This window comes from Halichoerus grypus, chromosome 2 (assembly GCF_964656455.1).
Source record: "Halichoerus grypus chromosome 2, mHalGry1.hap1.1, whole genome shotgun sequence".
NCBI classification, from domain to species: domain Eukaryota; kingdom Metazoa; phylum Chordata; class Mammalia; order Carnivora; family Phocidae; genus Halichoerus; species Halichoerus grypus.
In genome coordinates, this window is record NC_135713.1 from 68,372,460 (window position 1) to 68,392,526 (window position 20,067).

General features: G+C 35.5%; 1 protein-coding gene across 6 annotated transcripts in view; it reads right to left on the minus strand.

Annotated features, from left to right (window-relative positions):
- FER (FER tyrosine kinase) overlaps positions 1-20,067 on the minus strand; it is a 418,533-nt gene that overhangs the window by 279,981 nt on the left and 118,485 nt on the right. Inside the window, exon 1 of one of the 6 annotated variants that reach the window (XM_036123022.2) lies at positions 433-570. The exons of the other annotated variants lie outside the window; for them this stretch is intronic. Coding sequence (XP_035978915.1) covers positions 433-570 — 138 coding nt within the window. Of the gene's footprint in view, positions 1-432; positions 571-20,067 lie in introns of those variants that run through there. 6 annotated transcript variants of the gene reach the window in all.

The following is a 20,067-nucleotide window of genomic DNA, read 5'->3' on the forward strand; positions in this document are numbered from 1 at the left end:
TATTTTCCTTTCCTCATAGAAATTGAAAATATGAAGGTAAAATTGGGCTTACCAACTGATAAAAAAACTGAAATTTGGAAAACAAAAATCTTAATACCATCACAGATTTTAAACTGAGCAATGCTTCTCTTCAGATATTCCACAAAAGTGTGCTTTTTTTCCCCCTTTCCCACATTTTGGCATAGTAGAAAGCACATATTTTTCACAAATCTGAGCAGTGAATTAAAAAAAAAAATAGAAACGGAAAACAAGGCATTTTCGTTTTTTAATGGGTTCGTTTGGCACCTGAGTGATAGTATTCCCTCAAAAGAGTTTTGTTTACTAGCATATTCAGAAGTCAGGCAAGAAAAATTATTCTTCCCATTTGAAGAGGCAGCATAAAGTAGATGCTGTGCTTAGCTAAAGTAGGCCTGAGCCAGCTTTCCGCCTTACCTGATCTTTTTTGACTTCTGAGGTAGAAGAAGAGGCAGCCTCAAAGCTGTGCCTTAAAGCACAAGTTTTACAGCACTGGGAGTCACACCCAGGCTCCAGCCTACACTCACAATACAAACATCTATTTTTCTTCTCCATCTCAAATCTTAGCCAAGAGCTGGTGACGGTGGGCCTACAGAAATCAATTTGTCCACAGACCTTCCTGTCTGAGCCAAATGCAAGATAGAAGAGGCACAGATCTGGATCTCCGATTTGGTACTATCTCCCCCTGTTGGCATGGAAGTATTCCAGTCAGTTCTGGGTAAAAGGAATCAATACAACCAACAAGTGTTATTGTTTATCCAGCAATACTGAGAAAATCCTCATGCATTAAGTGATCTATTATTTAAGAAATAAGTCTATTTTCTAACTGATTTTTTTAAAATAAAATAACTTGTTTTCTTCCTATAGAACCTGTAAAAGTCTTTCTGCTTCAGAAACTTCGATCTTGAGATCTCTGAGAATAAACCAAATTTTTAAGCACTTCTTGAAACAACACTGTGCAAACAGCTGTGCTATAAAGCTTTTATTAATCCAGTGCTTTTTAATTAATTTTACTAAGGTCTAACTGTCCAGTGCTTTATAATTCCTATGATTCAAAAAGAAAGGAATTAAATTATGCACAAGTGATCTTTAAGGTCTCAGTAAAAATAAAATTAAAAATTTCCTTGCAGCAAGAATTTTTGAGCTTAACAACATATAATGAGGTGACAGGGCTGGAGAAACAGTAGAATGTTTAGGATACTTAAAATCATAAATTTTTAATCTGAACATAAGGCTCCTATTTTGATACTCTGTTCTATAATAATTTTTTAACTGCTATGTAAATCCTTGCTTTATTCATTCATTTTTTTAAAAAGAAGGTACTGTGCAACCACTAGATGCCAGATACCATACCGAGATACTGGACAGAACATTCTTTAAAATGGACCAAGCTTTAAGAAACTTTATGAAAATAAATAAGAAAAATAGGAAAAGCAAGAGAAACCTACTACACAAAAGTCTGACTCAATAAAATTTTCCTGGGTTCACAATTCTGTCATAACATCTCCTCCTTTAAACCCTTAGCCTCCCTTTCCAATTCAATGCAATTTTAAAAATAAGTAAAATTTACCTCTTTGTATAATCTCCTCTATTTTTCTATTTTAAATATATGCACATTTGATTTTGTTGTCCATAACAACAATTCTTCTTTACATCAGGCCCATCAGGGAGAAGTCCTATTTTATATTCTGAGAATAATTTTTATAAAATATTACATTTAATAAATAATAATAGACAGCATGGGATGGGGAGCTTCTTATGAGCCAGGCACTGTTCTAAAAATTTTAAGTGGATTATCTCATTTAATCTCCTATAATAATCCTATGAGATAGGTTCTATTACAAGCCCTAGATTACAGATGAGAAAACAGGCACAGAAAGCTTAAATGACTTGCCCAAGGTTACATGGTCAGTAAGTGGCTAACCTACAATTCAAGTCCAAGCAACTCTGCTCCAGAATTCATGCAATTAACCACTATACTATGTTACCTGGGCTCGGTCCCTGCTCCACCTCACCAAAAGTATTCTGTTGCCAAAAAGTCTCAAAGGATGTATTAGCAACTTATTTTGTTTTTCTGCAATAGGTTGATATACTCAAGAAACAATACATACTGATTCTCAATATTCTTTTGTTGGTCTCATTTTTTTCCCTAGATCATTTTAAACATAACAATTCATATTTTTATACCACAAATTTTTTTTTTTTTTTTTTTTTTTTATTTGACAGAGAGAGAGACAGCGAGAGAGGGAACACAAGCAGGGGGAGTGGGAAAGAGAGAAGCAGGCTTCCCGCCGAGCAGGGAGCCCGATGTGGGGCTCGATCCCAGGACCCTGAGATCATGACCTGAGCCAAAGGCAGTTGCTTAACCAACTGAGCCACTTAGGCGCCCCACAAATTTATTTTTATTTTCCTATCCTTATCTCTTATTTTCTGTTTGGTCTTATTTATTCTTTCAATATTCATTTAGCATTTACTAAGTACCTGGCATATAAATTCATAGCTCATAAAAACTGCAAAATTTAAATCTGGAAACAATCTTGGAGATAAAACAAAAACTTGGAGATAAAAACAAACTTGGAGATAAAACAAAAACAAAAAAACTAATGTTTACAGTCAAGGAATATAGAATCTAGAGTAGCTAGATTTCTTGCTTCTTAGTCGAGCCCACAGAAAAGCTAATTCAGGTATGTCTCCTATAATCATCTAATACCCATTGGTTTTGCTTTTCAGAACAACAAAATTTTGATGTCATCTAGATACCTCACTAGGCAGTCTTCCAGATCACTTATAAAGATAATAAACACAACAGATGTTGTATTAGTGTCCTAGGGCTGCTATAACAAAGTACCACAACCTGAGCAGCTTAAGACAACAGAAATTTATTTTCTCACAGATCTGGAGCTCAGTGTCTGAAATCAAAGTGTCGGCAGGGCCAAAACTTCTAGGGGAGGATCCTTCCTTCTATCTTATAGCTTCTGGTAGCCCCAGGCAATCCTTTGCTTATGATAGCATAACTCCAATCTCTGCCTCTGTCTTCACATGGCTGTATTCCCTGTATGTCAATCTCTCTTCTTATCGGGACACCAATCATATTGGATTACAGCCTACTCCAATGACCTCATCTTAACTATCTTAACTTCATTACATCTAGAGACCCTATTTCCAAATAAGGTCATATTTATAGGTACTGGGTATAAGGATTTTAACATCTCTTTTTGCAGGATACAATTCAACCCATAATGGATGTGATTATTAGTTGCTGAGGCACCTTGATCTTTACGCTTTTCCAGTTAAGTCCATATTTATTGATTCTTACCTTTTTGATTTCTGATTTTAAACCTTTTCTTGGGTCATGCTAAAAGCGTATTTACCATCCAATGGTGACTTACTATTTAGTAATCTTTGGTAAAGAACACTGTCAAAGTCTTTTCTAAAACCTCAGTTTATACCCTATTATCTTCATAGAAAAGAACTCTGAGAATAATCAGTCAGGCATGATTTCTTCCTTAAAAATATTCTCTTTCACCTAGGAGATTATTTTAATATTTGATGACTCTATTTGTTATTATGGATTCTAAGAGCTGGCCCAGTACTCAAAAAATATTTATGGACTCTCTTCTATGTGCCAAGTACTGCACAAAGCTAAGGAAATAGCAGTAAACAAAATGAAAATAACTGTCTTCTTGGAGCTAGTTTGGGAAGCTGGCAGGGATTATAGGAAAAGAAAACAGATACTAAAAACATATACACATAAATAAATACATGATTAAATGAGTTACCACATATAAATGCACATATTAAAGTATCTAATGCATAGAAATGCTTAGAAGAACCCTACTACATAGTAAATGTTAGCCAACAAAATAATAGGAGGAGGAGGAGGAGCCGTAAAGACACTAGCAGTAAGTGCTAGGTAAGAAGTGAAAAGGGACAACAGGATACATAATGACAGCAGGGGTACACAGATAATAAGAGAGCCCGTTATAGCTAGAGGAATCAGAGACACCTCAAAGGAATGATATTTGAGCTGAAGTGATGGAAAGAAGGCGGTCAGTCATATGAAAAACTGGTAAAAGAATACTGAAGAGAGGAAACAGAAAGGCCTTGAGATGAGAAGAAGCTTGGCAAGTCAGGGGCAATCTGATCAGAAAGGCTAGAGTATGGGAGAAGAGGAGGGAGGCTTCACTGGGAGGAGACAGGCAGGGACAAGATCATGTAGTTTAGGCTGCAGTAAGAAACTTGAAATTCTATGTTAATTACATAGAGATGCCATGGGAGGGTCGTTAGCAGGAGTCAGATAAGATCCCATTGAGATCACTCCAGTTACCGTACAGAAAATAAAATGTAGGAAGGGCAAGGTAGCAAGCAGATAGTATGACTGAAGTAGTCCAGGCTACAGTTATGGTGTCTTTTATTAGAATGATCACAGTGGAGATGCTGACACGAGGTGGGATGTGGGTTACATTTTGGAGGTGGCATCAAGAGAACTTGCTGATGGAGTGGAGGGGAGATTTGAGAAAAAGTGAACACAGAGGTATTTCCCAAGATTTTGGCTTGAGTAGCTGATTACAGGTGATACCATTTACTAAGAAGTGGAAAACTGTGAGAGTGGCAGATTTGAGACTTTTGACAAGTTAAATTTGAGATTATCAGTCCAATTACTGAATGAAATGATTAAATTCTAAGCCAGCCTGTATATATGGAGTTTACTTTAGTGTCTTAGTCATGCACATGAACTGTCATTATGATATAACAAAGAACGCATTATGATACCAATAAGTAAGCATTATTTTTACATATTTAAGAACTATGATGCAGGGTGATGACTTTTGGTAGGCATGTTAAAAATAGAAAAAAATTCACATATAAATTTCAAAACTGTATGCAGTTAGTTTTATTTTTAAAATATAAGGTAAAAAATATCCTAATTTCAGAAATGTGGTTTCTCTGACACTGAGCTCCACCTGCTGGCAATTTCTTATCTTTAGGTCTGGTAATGTCTTATCTTGATGTATTATATTATGAAAAAGAATTAAACTATACTAAAGTGAAATATAGCCTCCAGCCTAAGTATACTGAAAAACCATACTTAGGAGATATCATGGTAACTTTTTCTTTCTTTATAGCTACCGTTTATTGGGTTTAGTTACATGCCAGGCACTGGGCTAATTTTTACAAACATCACCTCATTAATTTCCAAAATAATTCTGTGAGGTTTCTATGACCTGGCACATTTTACCAAGAATGAAATTGAGCTCAGAGAGGTAGTGCAACTTTGCCTACAGTGTCAGAAAATTTTGAGTTTGAATCTGCTACTCTGATTCTGATCAAATTCCTTAACCTCTTCAAGGTTCAATATTCTCATATGAAAGGTAGGAATACCACCTTCCCTGCAGGATTATGTGCCAGTAATAATATTTTATGTCTAGGATGCAGTCAGTCCCTTTCTTTTAGTAATTTTCCTTAAATGACATATTTAGAGGCAAATGTTAATGACCCAAATCAAGTGTCTTTCAAAGAATGATCTTTTGGGAAATTTTAAATTTTGAATTACAACAGATTTTTAAAATTTTTTAAATTTTAAATTTTGTTTAGAAAACTACTCCATCCAGGGGCACATGGGTGGCTCAGCTGGTTAAGCAGCCAACTCTTGATTTCAGCTCAGGTCATGATCTCAGGATCCTGGGGTCAAGCCCCGTGTCCGGCTCCATGCTCAGGGGGAGGTCCGCCTAAGGATTCTCTCTCTCCCTCACCGTCTTCCTCTCCCCCATCTCGTGCTCATGAGCACGCATTCTCTCTCTCTCAAATAGATGCATAAATCTTAAAAAAAAAAAAGAACTACTCCCTCCAAAATGGAACACGATTCATACAATAGTTGGATTTACAGCACTCGTTAACCATTTATCTGTACAATCTATACAACGAGTGACCACACCTAAACCCAACAAAAAAAAATCTACAAACTGAAATTAAGAACAACAGGTAGAAAACTGAGTACAGTACATCATAGAAATTGCAAGCAAAAGTTGAAGTTTAACACCAACAACTTCTCTTTAATCATCAATAATAGTTTTTAAAATCATAACAAGGAAGAAGTTTTGAATGGGCAGTTATGCTTTCACACACATATGCAAGTTATTTTAATATATAAAATATTTCCAATAATTTTCATAGAAAAAACAGGCCTTCAATTTTTTTAAAAAATCAGCAAATAAATTCACTAATAAATTCTTCTCATGGATCCACCTTCAAACAAGTATAGAATACCTGCAATCGAGAACCCTTCCCAGGGAATATATTTATCCACTGTATATCCAAACTGAAGCTAAGAAAAAGAGTACTAAGAGAAGTTAAAAGCATATGCTATTCTAAGCCTAGATTATATTCTTCGATAAAACCAGTTTATAGACAGCTGCATTCTCAGACCCCCTCAGAACTGATTTTGGTGTTATGGTCTCCACTCCACTGAGGGATTCTAGATTCTGCAAGAGATGGCCTTATCAATCTCCTTCCTGCACTAACTGTAGTGATATTGTCAAGGGCACTGTCACCGCAGAAGTCAGGGTTAAAGCCTCCAGTAAGAAATTCTATTAGAGCTAAATGCAATGAAAAGCTTTGCTTCCCCTGCAATGTGACATGCTTTCTTTTATTTAATAGTTAAGTGTTATATGACTTTATCTCCTTTTTCATTTTGGCCTTTGGGAAGCTTAGAGACAAAATAACAGCTCTAGTGTAGTAACTATACATGCCATGATCTATATAGTTTTCCCCCAGTCTTGATAACCTGTTACAACCCAGTTTTTCCTGGTCCTGATTTTAGTTTCTTTTCTATTTTGCTGAAACTTGTTAGCATTAGCTACCTCAAATACTCAGGGGACTAAGACAGAAAATGAATGAATGAGTGAATGAACACAAGCATATAAACAAGAATATATAAATCTATATAAAAAGCCTTGCAACATGCATTTTACACATTGCCAGAGCTAACAGACTTTTCTCCTAACAATTTAAGACAAAAAGCCTGATTACCTATAGTGATTACCTATATATGATGACATCATGTCCCCTGCCATCTTCAGTCCCCTAGACATGGTCATTATACTGGGCTGCCTTTCTTAGAAATGATACAGCTGAACCTTAAAGCATCAGCATTTTTTCACTTCCTGCCGGTCAGATGAAGGATTCTAAGGAAAGCTGGAGGACACAGGAAGATTCCCTTGCGTTCTTTGGTTTTTATCATTTGAGTCCCAAATCACATTGTATAGCTGCTAAGCAAGAGGTTAAAGCTGTCCCTGACTTTGACTTCGGGAGATGGCAAAGAGGCAACATCCCTAAAGATCACCCGAGAAGCCTATCAGAAATGACAGACAGAAGTTAAATTGAGCTTTCAAATTCCTAGGGAGAGTAAAAGACCAGTGTGTTCCTCAGTATGTCTACTCCATGTTGGTTTTACTTCTCATATACCAAGTATCTTAAGTATCTGCACAATTTACTACATCACCTTAAAAGCGTGGTATATCTTTCAAAATAAAAATAGTTATGATTTCATTCCCTAGCACTATTTTTGAAATTATAATAAGGAACCACCAAATTAAAATGAGACCTCTAAACTGTATGCTCTCATAAGATGCTAGGAAGTGCATAGGTATTAACTTCTCTTGGTGAGTTAAAGAGCTAGTGAAAATTCAGATTCAACATGTTTGTAGAGCATATCTACACCATTAGATAGTCTCTGAAATTTAAAAAAAAAAAAGAAACCCCATGGATTTTCATTATTATCAAAAGAGGCTGGCAAAGAGCCTTTCTAATTTAAACACATTTTTAATAAACTAAGACAATTATACAAATAAAAGATGACATGAAATATTCATTGTATCATACTAAAAAACACTACCTGATCAAAATGTAGAATCCCATGTTCAATTAATTTTTATTAGTTTTAAGTTCCAAAATTAAATCCTTGAAAACATGATCAAATATGATATGAAATTGATTATGGTTACAGAAAAAATCTATATAATTCTATTATGCACAAAGGGTGGACAAAAAGGAATCTCAGTAAGAGTTTTCATGGTGATTTGAATTTCATCTATGTCATCTAATCATGAGTGAACATGATAGAGTTATCTAGCAATTTTCTTTTCTAATAATACACCTGCACTGGAGACTAGTAAATGGCAAAGACTATGAATATCTTATAAGTAATAAAACTGAAAAAGGCTCACTATATCAAAAAATACAGATACCTGTAATAATTAAACACTGCTAACATAAGCTCTATCTAAATAAACAGTGACATAATTAATAGCAAGTTGAAGTTACTGTCTGTATAATGAAAGTGTATACTTGGGGCGCCTGGGTGGCTCAGTTGGTTGAGCAACTGCCTTCGGCTCAGGTCACGATCCTGGAGTCCCTGGATCGAGTCCCGCATCGGGCTCCCTGCACGGCAGGGAGCCTGCTTCTCCCTCTGACCCTCCCCCCTCTCATGTGCTCTCTCATTCTCTCTGTCTCAAATAAATAAATAAAATCTTAAAAAAAAAAAAAAAAAAAAGAAAGTGTATACTCATCCATACCTCCTACCCTCAAATGCTATAATAAATTATGATATTTCAGGATTTCTGTTTGGAGGGACTACATTATTAAAATAAATATCAAAATGCTCCACTTTAATATTTTCTTATTAAATACCACCCAAAAACCATTTGGTAGTCAATAATTTCGTGTTAATCAAATAACTACACAGAAACAAATTTTCTTAAAATGTTATAATTTGGGGGGCACCTGGGTGGCTCAGTCAGTTAAGCATCTGCCTTCAGCTCAGGTCATGATTCCAGGGTCCTGGGATCGAGCCCCAAGTCAGGCTCCCTGCTCAGCAGGTAGTCTGCTGCTCTCTCTCTCTCAAATAAATAAAAAAAATTTTTTTTTAAAGATTTTATTTATTTATTTGACAGAGAGAGACACACAGAGAGAGGGAACACAAGCAGGGGGAGTGGGAGAGGGAGAAGCAGGCTCCCAGCAGAGCAGGGAGCCCGATGCGGGGCTCGATCCCAGGACCCTGGGATCATGACCTGAGCCGAAGGCAGACGCTTAACGACTGAGCCACCCAGGCGCCCATAAATAAAATTTTTTTAAAAAAAATTATAATTTGTCTCTTGACCTAAAACTTGAAAATACGAGAATGAATTTTACTAAGTATCTGAACCACAAACTGTATCCCTTGATAGGTACTACTGAACTATTTAAAGCAAAAATTTTGACACCCCTAAGTTAGCTAGGTTCAATAATATTTTTATTTTATTTTAAATTCATGTGTTCTCCTCTGCCATCTCCTTTTTCCTAGCCCCTTTCTCTTTCGACTATGACCTACCTCTTATTTCTGTATTTTCTGTTGTCTCTCCTGTTCTTTATTGTTCATCTTCTTCACCTGTATGTATCTTTTTCCCCTCATTTGTTTCTGTTGTTCCTGTTCTCCTCTCACCAGATCTCTCTTTTTTCCCTTCTTGATTCTTCCTTAACAGACTTAGAGACAAAGGATGGGGAGAAAGAAAGTTCCCTCCAAAAGCAAATTTTAATTAGAAGAGCCTGATTTATCCCCTAGTCAAAACCACAAAACACCTTTGTGGGATAAGAACAATGTTCTGGCTCCACGAAGACTGTATCTAATTGGAAAAAAGAAAAGAAAAAGGAACACAAACCATTTAAACTGGCAGAGTTTCAGTAGTTTCTGACTATTTGGAACACCTAAGATTCTACTGACTCTTAGATTAATGAAACATCTCAAAAAACAACTAAAGCTTTTCTTACCAACTGGATCCCATTTGACTCTGCCTGACCTTCTACCTCTACCAGTCCAGTTCTTGGTCCTTTGGCCACTGGAACCTACCACCCTTTATAATCTATACCCTACTTTACTTCAATTACCTCCCAAATGACCTGCCTACCTCACATCTCCTTGCACTTGCTGAGCCCATTGGTTTCCCCCTGTCGCCCTCGCCCATTCCTGGCCATACTACAGAAGTCAATTCTCCTTCCCCAAATTTCAAGACCTTTTCCCTACCCTTCTCCTCTATTCGTTTTTCCACATACTTCTCTCAATCAAAATTTCTTCTGAAAAGGGAAGAGCCAGGTTTAGGCAAAATTGTGAAATAGAGTCAATTCATCTTCATCAATTTCTAACTTTGCTTTCCAACACCACACCCGCTCAGGAGGCTGCCGATCTGTGTTAGAATTGCCAAGCTTGCACTACTTACTCTTAGAGTGACTTGTACTTTCTTCAGCTCTCCTAAGCCCCTGATTGGAGGTACCTATTAATATCTCACAAAGCTTAATATGTTACTTTCCCAAGAGGCACTCAGAATTTAAAAGAACTGTTTAAGGCAACATCCTTTGCGCAATAGTCCTCAAACTTTTTTCAACCCAAGAGACCTGAAAGACACTACACTTTCTCAGCAAACGTTATAGTTAACCATGGCTTGTTAAGAAAAGAGAAAGAAAGGGAGGGAGGTATAAAGTCCAAGAAAAAAATATCATTATATGGGAAGGGAATGGGTGACAGACAGATAAAAGGATGGTCTGTGTAATTTAAAAAGCACCCCCCCTCCTTCCACATAATTCTGAAAAGACCGCCATAAGCAGCCCAACATACAGATAAAAGCTAACACACACATACAGAGTTGAGCATGCTTTCATACTGATCCCATGCTAAATTAGAATGAATTTTTTCTGAAAATTTTAGGTGGAGTACAAGATGCATAAAGGAGGGTATAAATATCAAAAGTATACAGTTTATGAACTTTTCACAGATTGAAAAGACTCCTGTAACCAGAACATATATGAAAAACAAGTCATGTTTGTACTCCAGAAGTCTGCTGTGTGCCATTTAGTCACTACCCTCATCCCAAGGTGTAACCACTGTCAAGGGTAACCACTATCCTACCTTCTAATATCATTGATTAGCTTGGCCTCTTTTTGAATTCCATATAAATGGAATCACAAAATATGTAATGTCTGGTATCTTTCACTCAACATTATGTTTGTAAGATTCATCCATACTGCTGTATGTAGTTATAATATGTTCATTCTCATTACTACAGGATATTCCAACTGGTAAATATTCTATAATTTATCTATTCTACTGTTGACATTTGGCAGTTTTCAGTTTGGGGCTAATGTAGTGTGCTCCTGTGAATATTCTTGTACATGTCTTTTGGGGAGTATATGTATTCATTTCTATTGAATCTATGCCCAGGAGTGGAGGTACTGGGATAAAGGATGTGCACATGTCTGTCTTTAGTAGGTAGTGCCCAACAGTTTTCCAAAGTGGTCGTATCACTACACTAAGTATCTGAACCACTAAGATATTTTTGAGAACCAAGTGCATCCTGGCCCTGCTTAAATGGCACAAAATACTAAATTTTTTACTTTGTCTATCTAGAAGTGATAAATATTCTAGTTGAGGCTATTTCTCTGCATTCTTTCCTTCCCATCAGTGTTATAAAGACTTTATTACTTTCTAAAACATATTCAGGAATAATCTGCCCCTCTACATTAACTGAGTAGGTGTTTGGTTTGGTTTGGTGCTTATATACCAGAATAAGTAGAGACAGAGCCCACCTTTTACTAAATACTGGAATCTAACCACTGATGGTTTCATTTTGCAACATCAGGCATATTGAAGAGAAGTTTATTGAGCTTCTCTCTTTGCCAGGTACTGTGTTAAACAACAGCATCTCTATATTATTATAAGAGAAAATAATTTTAAGAGATGAGGTATTTATAATAACAGCATAAATGAAGCCAGGGCATTTTCACTCTCAATGCTATAATCTACTGGCCTCTCAGACACTCGCCTTCATTTACCGAGGTCTTTGCAAGTGCCTTATGATTTAAAAAACTATAGGAGAAATGGAAAAATTGTATTCATTTATAAATAGAAAATTTTCACAGTTTTTTAAGATTTATTTATTTTGAAGGAGAGAGTGCACACCTGTGAGTGAGTGGGGAGAAGGGTAGAGGGAGAGAATCCTTCAAACAGACTCCCTGCTGAGCACGGAGCCTGAGATGGGGCTCCCTCATCCCACCACCCAGATCATGACATAAGCTGAAATCAAGAGTGAGATGCTCAACTGACTAAGCCACCAAGGCACCTCAGAAATTTTTAGCAATTTTATTACTCACAATTATTATGACAAATTAGCCATGTAACTAAATATCTTTTTTCTCCAGGTAATTAAATTTTCTTGTCTTCTCAAACAAAGTATCTGCATTAACCTACATTATAATAGTCCGAAATCTGTTACTGTTTTTTTAATTTTCAATTAACATAGAATGAATGCCAGTTGATAGTGTGTCCACCAGTTAACAGTTAATCTGGGGGGAAATACATAGGAAGAAAATCTAGTGTGTGAATAATAATGAAATTGTTGATAAATTTAAATGTTTTATTACATTTAACCTTTTTGTGTGTGAACTTGCATAACTCAACTTCTCTGCTTTCATTTTTCATCTTTATCTTGACTGGTATTCCAGGATTCCCAATTTCCTTGGAAATGTAGATTTAGGAGTCACCATTTGTTGTTTAAAGAATGACAGAAAGGGGGAAAAAAGCCCACAGACACTTGATTACAAAGAAAGGATTGAAAACCAAGGGCTGAGGGCTAAAGCCTGAGGAATGTTAATGGTCGATTTCATCATAGCACTTAACTCTGATGTTTTCTTGTTAATCAGTTGTTTATTGCCATTTTCTGCCTGCTAAATGTAGATCTATGAGTGCAGAGACTTAGTCTATTATCCCCAATGTCTCTGAACATGATGCATAATATTCATAGAAGTTGGTTAATTGTGTTTAATAGGCAGAGGAGGGAAGAGGAAATATGGGGACAAAGGTGGAAGAGACAGGAGAGAAAGAGAAATGCTGAAGACAGAGGAAAGAAAAGGAATAAAAACCAAATGCATACTAAGTACCCTCCTAACTTTGTCTGAAGCTCTATAACAAGCCTCTGCCTTTGCATTCATTCATTTAGTCCTGATAATGATCCTATGAGGTGCATATTACTAACCACATTTTACAGATGAAGAAACTGAGGTTGGGGGGAGGGGAGGTAAAAATTCACCTAAAGGCAAATAAACTCAGAATGATTTCACTCAAATTCCCAGTTTTCTCCACCCTGCCCTGCTGCTACAAAGAGAGCCTTTAAATAATACTGAGAGAAAAGGACAAAAGGAGTATGAAGAAAACCAGATTTCAACTGATAAGAGTGAATAGTAGTATTGCATAAATTTGCAAGAAGAGTTATTTTTAAAAAGTTAATATGAGTATTAAAACTGTTAATTGAATTTTCCATAACTGCAAACTTAAAAGAAAAATGTTATTTCAGGAATGAATAAATAATCATAAAATAGAATGGCATTTAGGGATTTTTTTTCTTTCATCCACATTAAACTATAAAAGAAAACTGGCATTAAAATGTGATTATAAGTGATATTTTTATAAAAATTGCTTGTGCTCAAGTTTAAACACAAACTTCAATGGTGTAGGAGAAAAGTGAGCTTCAAGTATTAAAGTAATAACACTAAAATTTTTCTTCAAAAAATGTAGGTGGTCAACCCTACTAATGTCACCAATATGTAAGTCATAAGTTAGTAACATGAGACTTCATTTAAAAAATATTTTGTAATCTATTGTGGACAAAAGACAACAATACTTTCAGATCCCAAACAAGTTTATCATCTAAAAATTAACAGCCTACATTTTTAAAAGAAAAGATTTATGCTTAATGAAAAATAATATCAAGACTAAGGAATAAAGACTAGCAGAGAAATAAGCACACAAATTAAATCATCATTTCTGGGATAATCAAATAATCAAATATCAGCTATTAAAAAGAACAGTGATTTGCTAAGTGGCAAAGACTATTCTAAATGCTTTGAATGTGTAAACTTAACCATTTCTCACAATGAACCCAAGAGTAGATAAAGCTGTAATTCCCATTTTACACATTGGGAAATGAGGGCGGGAAAAGCCCTAACACCACACACTTACTAAGTGGTGGAGCAGGGATACAAACCCAAGCAGCCTGGCTCTGCAGCTGGAGAGCTCTCTATAGTGACGGTTCTATTGCAATCACACAGTAGTCATTATCTCGAAATTTTGTCACCCTGTTAAAATATCACTGCCATCATTCTTTATAAAGTGAGAAATATTTGATAGAAACTAACTTTAACATTTCAACTATTTTTTAAAACCTGAGTGGCATCAATTATAACCTGCCAAAAGATATTTTGAAATTCTGAACCTATTCATTTCCTCTATAATCATTTGCTCAGTGTATATCTAGGTACCGCTAGGCACCTAAATTTTTTGAAATGTTTAACACATGGATACTTTATAAAAGTCAAAATGCAGTCAACTTTCCATTAATTATTTTTTTTTAATATTTTATTTATTTATTTGACAGAGAGAGACAGCTAGAGAGGGAACACAAGCAGCGGGAGTGGGAGAGGGAGAGAGAAGCAGGCTCCCTGCTGAGCAGGGAGCCCGATGTGGGGCTTTTAAGATCTACTCTCTTAGCAAATTTCAAATACATACTAGAGTATTACTAACTATAGTCACCATGCTGTACATTATATACCCAGGACTTATGTATTTTGTAACTGGACCTTTTGACCACCTTCACCCATTTGCCCACTTCCCAACCCGGTCTCTGGGAACCACCAATCTGTTCTCTATAACTATGAGCTCATTTTTTTTTTTAAGATTCCACAGATACCATTCTGTATTCGTCTTTCTCTGTCTTATTTCATTTAGCATATAATTCCTCAAGGTCTATCCATGTCATCACAAATGGAAAGATTTCATTCTCTCTTATGAGGAACAATATTCCATTGTATATATATACCACATCTTTATATTTAATCCACTGATGGACACCTAGGTTGTTTCCATATCTTGGCTGTTATAAACAATGCTGCTACGAACCTGGGTCTTTTCAGGTTAGTATTTTTGTTTTCTTCAGATGACTACCCAGAAATGGAATTGCTGGATTATATGGTAGTTCTATTTTTAACGTTTTGAGAAACCTCCATGTTGTTTTCCATAGTGGCTGCACCAGTTTGCATTCCCACCAACAGTCCCCAAGGGTTCCCTTTCCTCCACTTCCTCACCAACACTTGTTCTTTCTTGTCTTTGTATAATAGCCATTCTAACAGGCATGAGGTTTTGATTGGCATTTCATTCTGGTTCTTTTGATTGGCATCTCATTCTGGTTTTGACTGGCATTTCCCTGATCATTAGTGATGTTAAGGAATCTTGACTTGAGTCATCTGGAAAAGCCAACAAGGCTTTTGTAACCTAATCATAATCCTCTCTTAACTTCTTTGTTTTATATATTAGAAATTTATAAACTAAATAAACATAAAGCATAACATATAGTTATAAATATACTTCAGGTATCAGATCCTAGGATAATTTAGTAATATTAACAGCTTACAAAGCCACTGAAAGTTCAGCATGATAAAATTCATGCCATAGGAAAGCTAGAAGAAAAATTTAGTAATCTACAAAACTGATATATTAATTCAATATTAATATAATACTTAACATCTATAACACATTGTTATCAGGTTTAAAAACTTTTAAACTATTTTGAGAGTAAAATCTAAACCTATAAAGCTGCACAAAACCTTCTAAAATGTGTCTCACACATAAACTCCTTTTATACACATAGTAGTATTATAAGGATTTTACCAAAGCTGTCTTTATAATAACAAAAGGTTGAAAACCACGTAAATATGTCACTCCTTTGCTCAGAATCTTCAGTGGTTTCTAATTTCTCTAACAGTTAGCATCAAAGTCTTAACAATAATCTGCCTGACTGTATGATCTAAATGCCTATTACTTCTCTGACCCCATCTCTTACTTATTCTCTCTCACTCTCTTCTGGAATATTCTCATTTCAAGCAGTCTCAACATTTGCTCCCTTAGTTCTTTCAGATCTCTGTATAAATGCCACTTTATCAGTGAAGACTTACTTGACAACCCTATATATAAAAACACCTCCCATCACCCTTTTTCTTCCATCTTGATTTATTTTTCTCCAAAGAACTTACCACCACTTGACATATATATAACTGTATGTTTAATATTTAATATATTTACCATTTAACATATATATTTAACTGTTTGTCTGTCTGTACCCACACAGAGTGAAAGGTCCAGGAGAAAAGAAAAAATTATGTTCATTTTGTGCACTACTACATCCCCCAAATCTAAAATGATACCATGACACCTGACAATAAATATTTGTTCACTGAACAAATGGGACAAAAAGGAAGTAACTGTATATGCATTATAATGAAATTATACCTAAAACATATTAAGTTAAAAAGTAAGGTACAGAACAATATTGTTGTATGCACTACCATTTGTGTAAGACCAGGAGGCATATAATGAACATTTATGTTTTTATCTGCATACAATGCTTCTGGAAGGTTAACTCTGAGGTAGGAAATGGGGAGACTAAGAAAGGGACACGTAGACTCCGGTATTTGTACATGTACTACCTATCCAGAGAAATTAATTAAGGTTTTGCCTTTACAAATAAGAAATACATAAGATAATCCTGCAGAAAAATTGACAATCTATACTTAATTCAATGAGTACTAATTAATTTACATGGGAACCAAGGGGTATTATTAGAAAAAACGGAAATGAAATCTTACGTGTTTCAATAATATATCACACACATTATCTCATGTCAGAGTCATAAAAATCCTGTCAGGCAAGGTGGATATATATTCATTCCTTCTTTCTACAGAAAGGAAAACTCAGAAAGGTTAAGGAACCTGACTATGATTACAAAGCAGAGGCAAAACTCAATTCCAGCGTCCCGATTTTTTGTCTGGTACTTTTCTCAATGTACTTGATGAGCAAGGCTTCAAATTAACATTGATCTTATGTATTGAAAGAAAGAAAGTGTACCTGAAGATGGAAAGAGATAAAGCTTCAATGATGTGTCAATGTCAATTGATATCAGTCCATTTTAGAGTTCAACTATAAAATTGAAAATGCATCAGACACTTTTATAAAATGGACTACTACTGAGTCATAATGACAGACAATAGTCAACAAACCAGATATTTTGTTGGTTGCAAATACAACAAAACAGGATTTTATTGATAGTGCTGTTCAACTAAGCAGAACTTACTCAATAAGATTTTCAAAGATAAATATATGTTGCACATTAATCTAGCAAAAGAGTTTAAAAATGTGCAATTTCAGAAACATCAAAGTAAAGGCAATTATCTTACAGAATAGCTAACCATATTTAAAAAGTAAGAACTCATGGGCGCCTGGGTGGCTCGGTTGGTTAAGCGACTGCCTTCAGCTCAGGTCATGATCCTGGAGTCCCGGGATCGAGTCCCGCATCGGGCTCCCTGCTCGGCAGGGAGTCTGCTTCTCCCTCTGACCCTCCCCCCTCTCATGCTCTCTCTCTCTCATTCTCTCTCTCAAATAAATAAATAAAATCTTTAAAAAAAAAAAAAAAAGTAAGAACTCATTATAAAGAGCCATCAATTCTAGATATATCTGACGTAGAAGAAAGATTCTTTCAACAAAAATTATTATACTTGGTGCTCAGCACATGCTATTATAAAGTAAAACAACTAGATTACTCTGGAGTGAAAAGGAAGTCCAATTCAACAGATACTGATTGAAAACTTATCTTCTTACAACTAGACAACTATAAACAAACATGAAGGAAAGTGATGCTAATTAATTAATTTCAAAAATAGGAAAATCAATGTTACTCAGGGATTAGAAAATTCTGGTATTTCCATCATTACCCAAGGACAGCCAACAAAGAGTGCATCTTCCTAATAAGCTCCAAAAGGCAGGTTCTTCTGCCCTGCAGAGCTAGAATTAAAGAATAAAATAAAATAATCCTTGGGTTTATAGAACATTTAAACAACTCAAAATGCCTTCAAAATTATCAGCACATTTAATCTGCAAACAACCCAATCTGATAAGAAAGATTCATCTTCTAATTCAGTATTTCCCAAAGTATGTTCCATTGCACTGTGGTTCCTTCAAGACACTCTTTGAAAAGGAATTGGATCAATATTTTCAGAGACACTGCATTCCATGCGATATTTCCCCTCCTAGGCATTGGATATGAAAAGTTTAGAAAATTCCAGCAGTCAGTACAAAGGTTTCTTTTGTCTTAACCCAGCATGTCCCAGATTCTGGAACTCATTTCTCCTCAGAACACTTTGAGGACACCAAATTCTTTTGATTTTCTACTAGCTCACTGGTCATTCCTTAGTCTCCTACTAGATCCTCCTCTTCTAGACCACCTAACTTGAAGTTCCCCAGAGTTCAGTCCTTGTTTCTCTTTTCCTCTCTATCCTCTCTCACTTGGTGGCCACCTATAGTCAAATGATTTGAAATACCATCTGATACCTACGACTCAAATTTCTATCTCCAGTCCAAATCATACTCCTGAACTCGTGGCCCAAATACCAAATTTTGACAAAGACTTATTTTTTTAGAAAGACAAACTGAAGTCTTGCTCTTTCTTTTCAAAGCTGCTCTACATATAATCTTTCCACTCAAAACAATTTCATTCCTCTAGTTCTCCTGCTAAAAATGTTAAAATCATCCTTGACTATTCTCTCTCATACCTCACATTTAATCCATAGGAAATCTCCTGTGGTCAACCTTCAAAATATATCCAGAAGCAAAACACTTCTTGCTACTTCCCCTGCTATGACCATCCTTGCTCAAACTGTAATCTTCCATAATGTGGGTTATTGCAATAATCTCATTCTTCCATCCTTGTTCCCCTTAAGTAATTCTCCACATAGTTGCCACAGTAATCCATTTAAATAAAAAGTCAAAGCATATCATTCCTCTGTTACTACTCTCCAACCCAGTGGCTCCCCACTTTACTCAGAGAAAAGCCATAATCCTTAATTATGGTCCACAAAGACCCAAGATCTGTTCTCTAATACTTCTCCAATCTCATTTCCTATAGTCTCATCTTCCCCTCTACTCAGACTTCCTTAACCACACCTTGATTAGTCCAACATGCTCCTGCACTATAGCCTCTGCAACAGGTGCACCCTCTAACTGAAATGCTCTTTCCCCAGAAATTAAGGGATTTAGTAGCTCCTTGTTACCAGTCTTTGTTCAAATGTCAACTTCCCAATGATGCTTATCCTGGCTTGGATTTAAATTGTGTCCCAGCCTCTAGACACCCAACCCTCCCTCTACCCTGCTCTGATTCTATTCCTTGGCATTTACCATCTTCTAATATAATATATAATTTACTACTTTTTTATTAATTGCCACTCATCACAGATTGTAATCTCTGAGAGGTTTTTTTTTTTATTAGTTTTATTCACTGACGTATCTCAATCATCTAGAAATGTGCTTGACACATAGTAGGTGCTCAATAAATATTTCTTGAATGAATAAGTGAAACATACTTATGCCCAGACAATAGAGAATTACTGTGTAATTTTTAATATTCATCATTTTCTCCTTGATATTTTGACCAAAATTAGACGTAGGTTTAAAAAGCGCAACATTAGGAGGATGACTTCTCCTGACAGAGATGATTATATTATCTGCCTCCACAATTTTTTTTAGATTTCTATAAATTAATAGATGGCCTTTCATTCTTACTGAATTATATAGCCAAAATAAACATCAATGCATCTAAGAACCTGACTATACAACCCTAACTCTGATTACACATTTGAATCACCTTAAAATTTTTATAAGAACATAATAAAATAAAATTAAAAAAAAAAAAAGAATCTATGGCCCATCTTAGTGATACAGTTCCTTAAGGCACTCTTCCACAAAAGCATTCACCACTGAAGAGTAAGAGTGCTGATTAACACTGCCATTAATTAGGATCACAGAAAATAGTTAACTGTTTCTCTTATTCTTAAATAATATTTAGGTCAAGCTTTCATGATTTTCAATGATATCATAATTTAATTTTTAGTTCTTCCAATTCTGACACATTCAACTAAATTTTCCTTGTA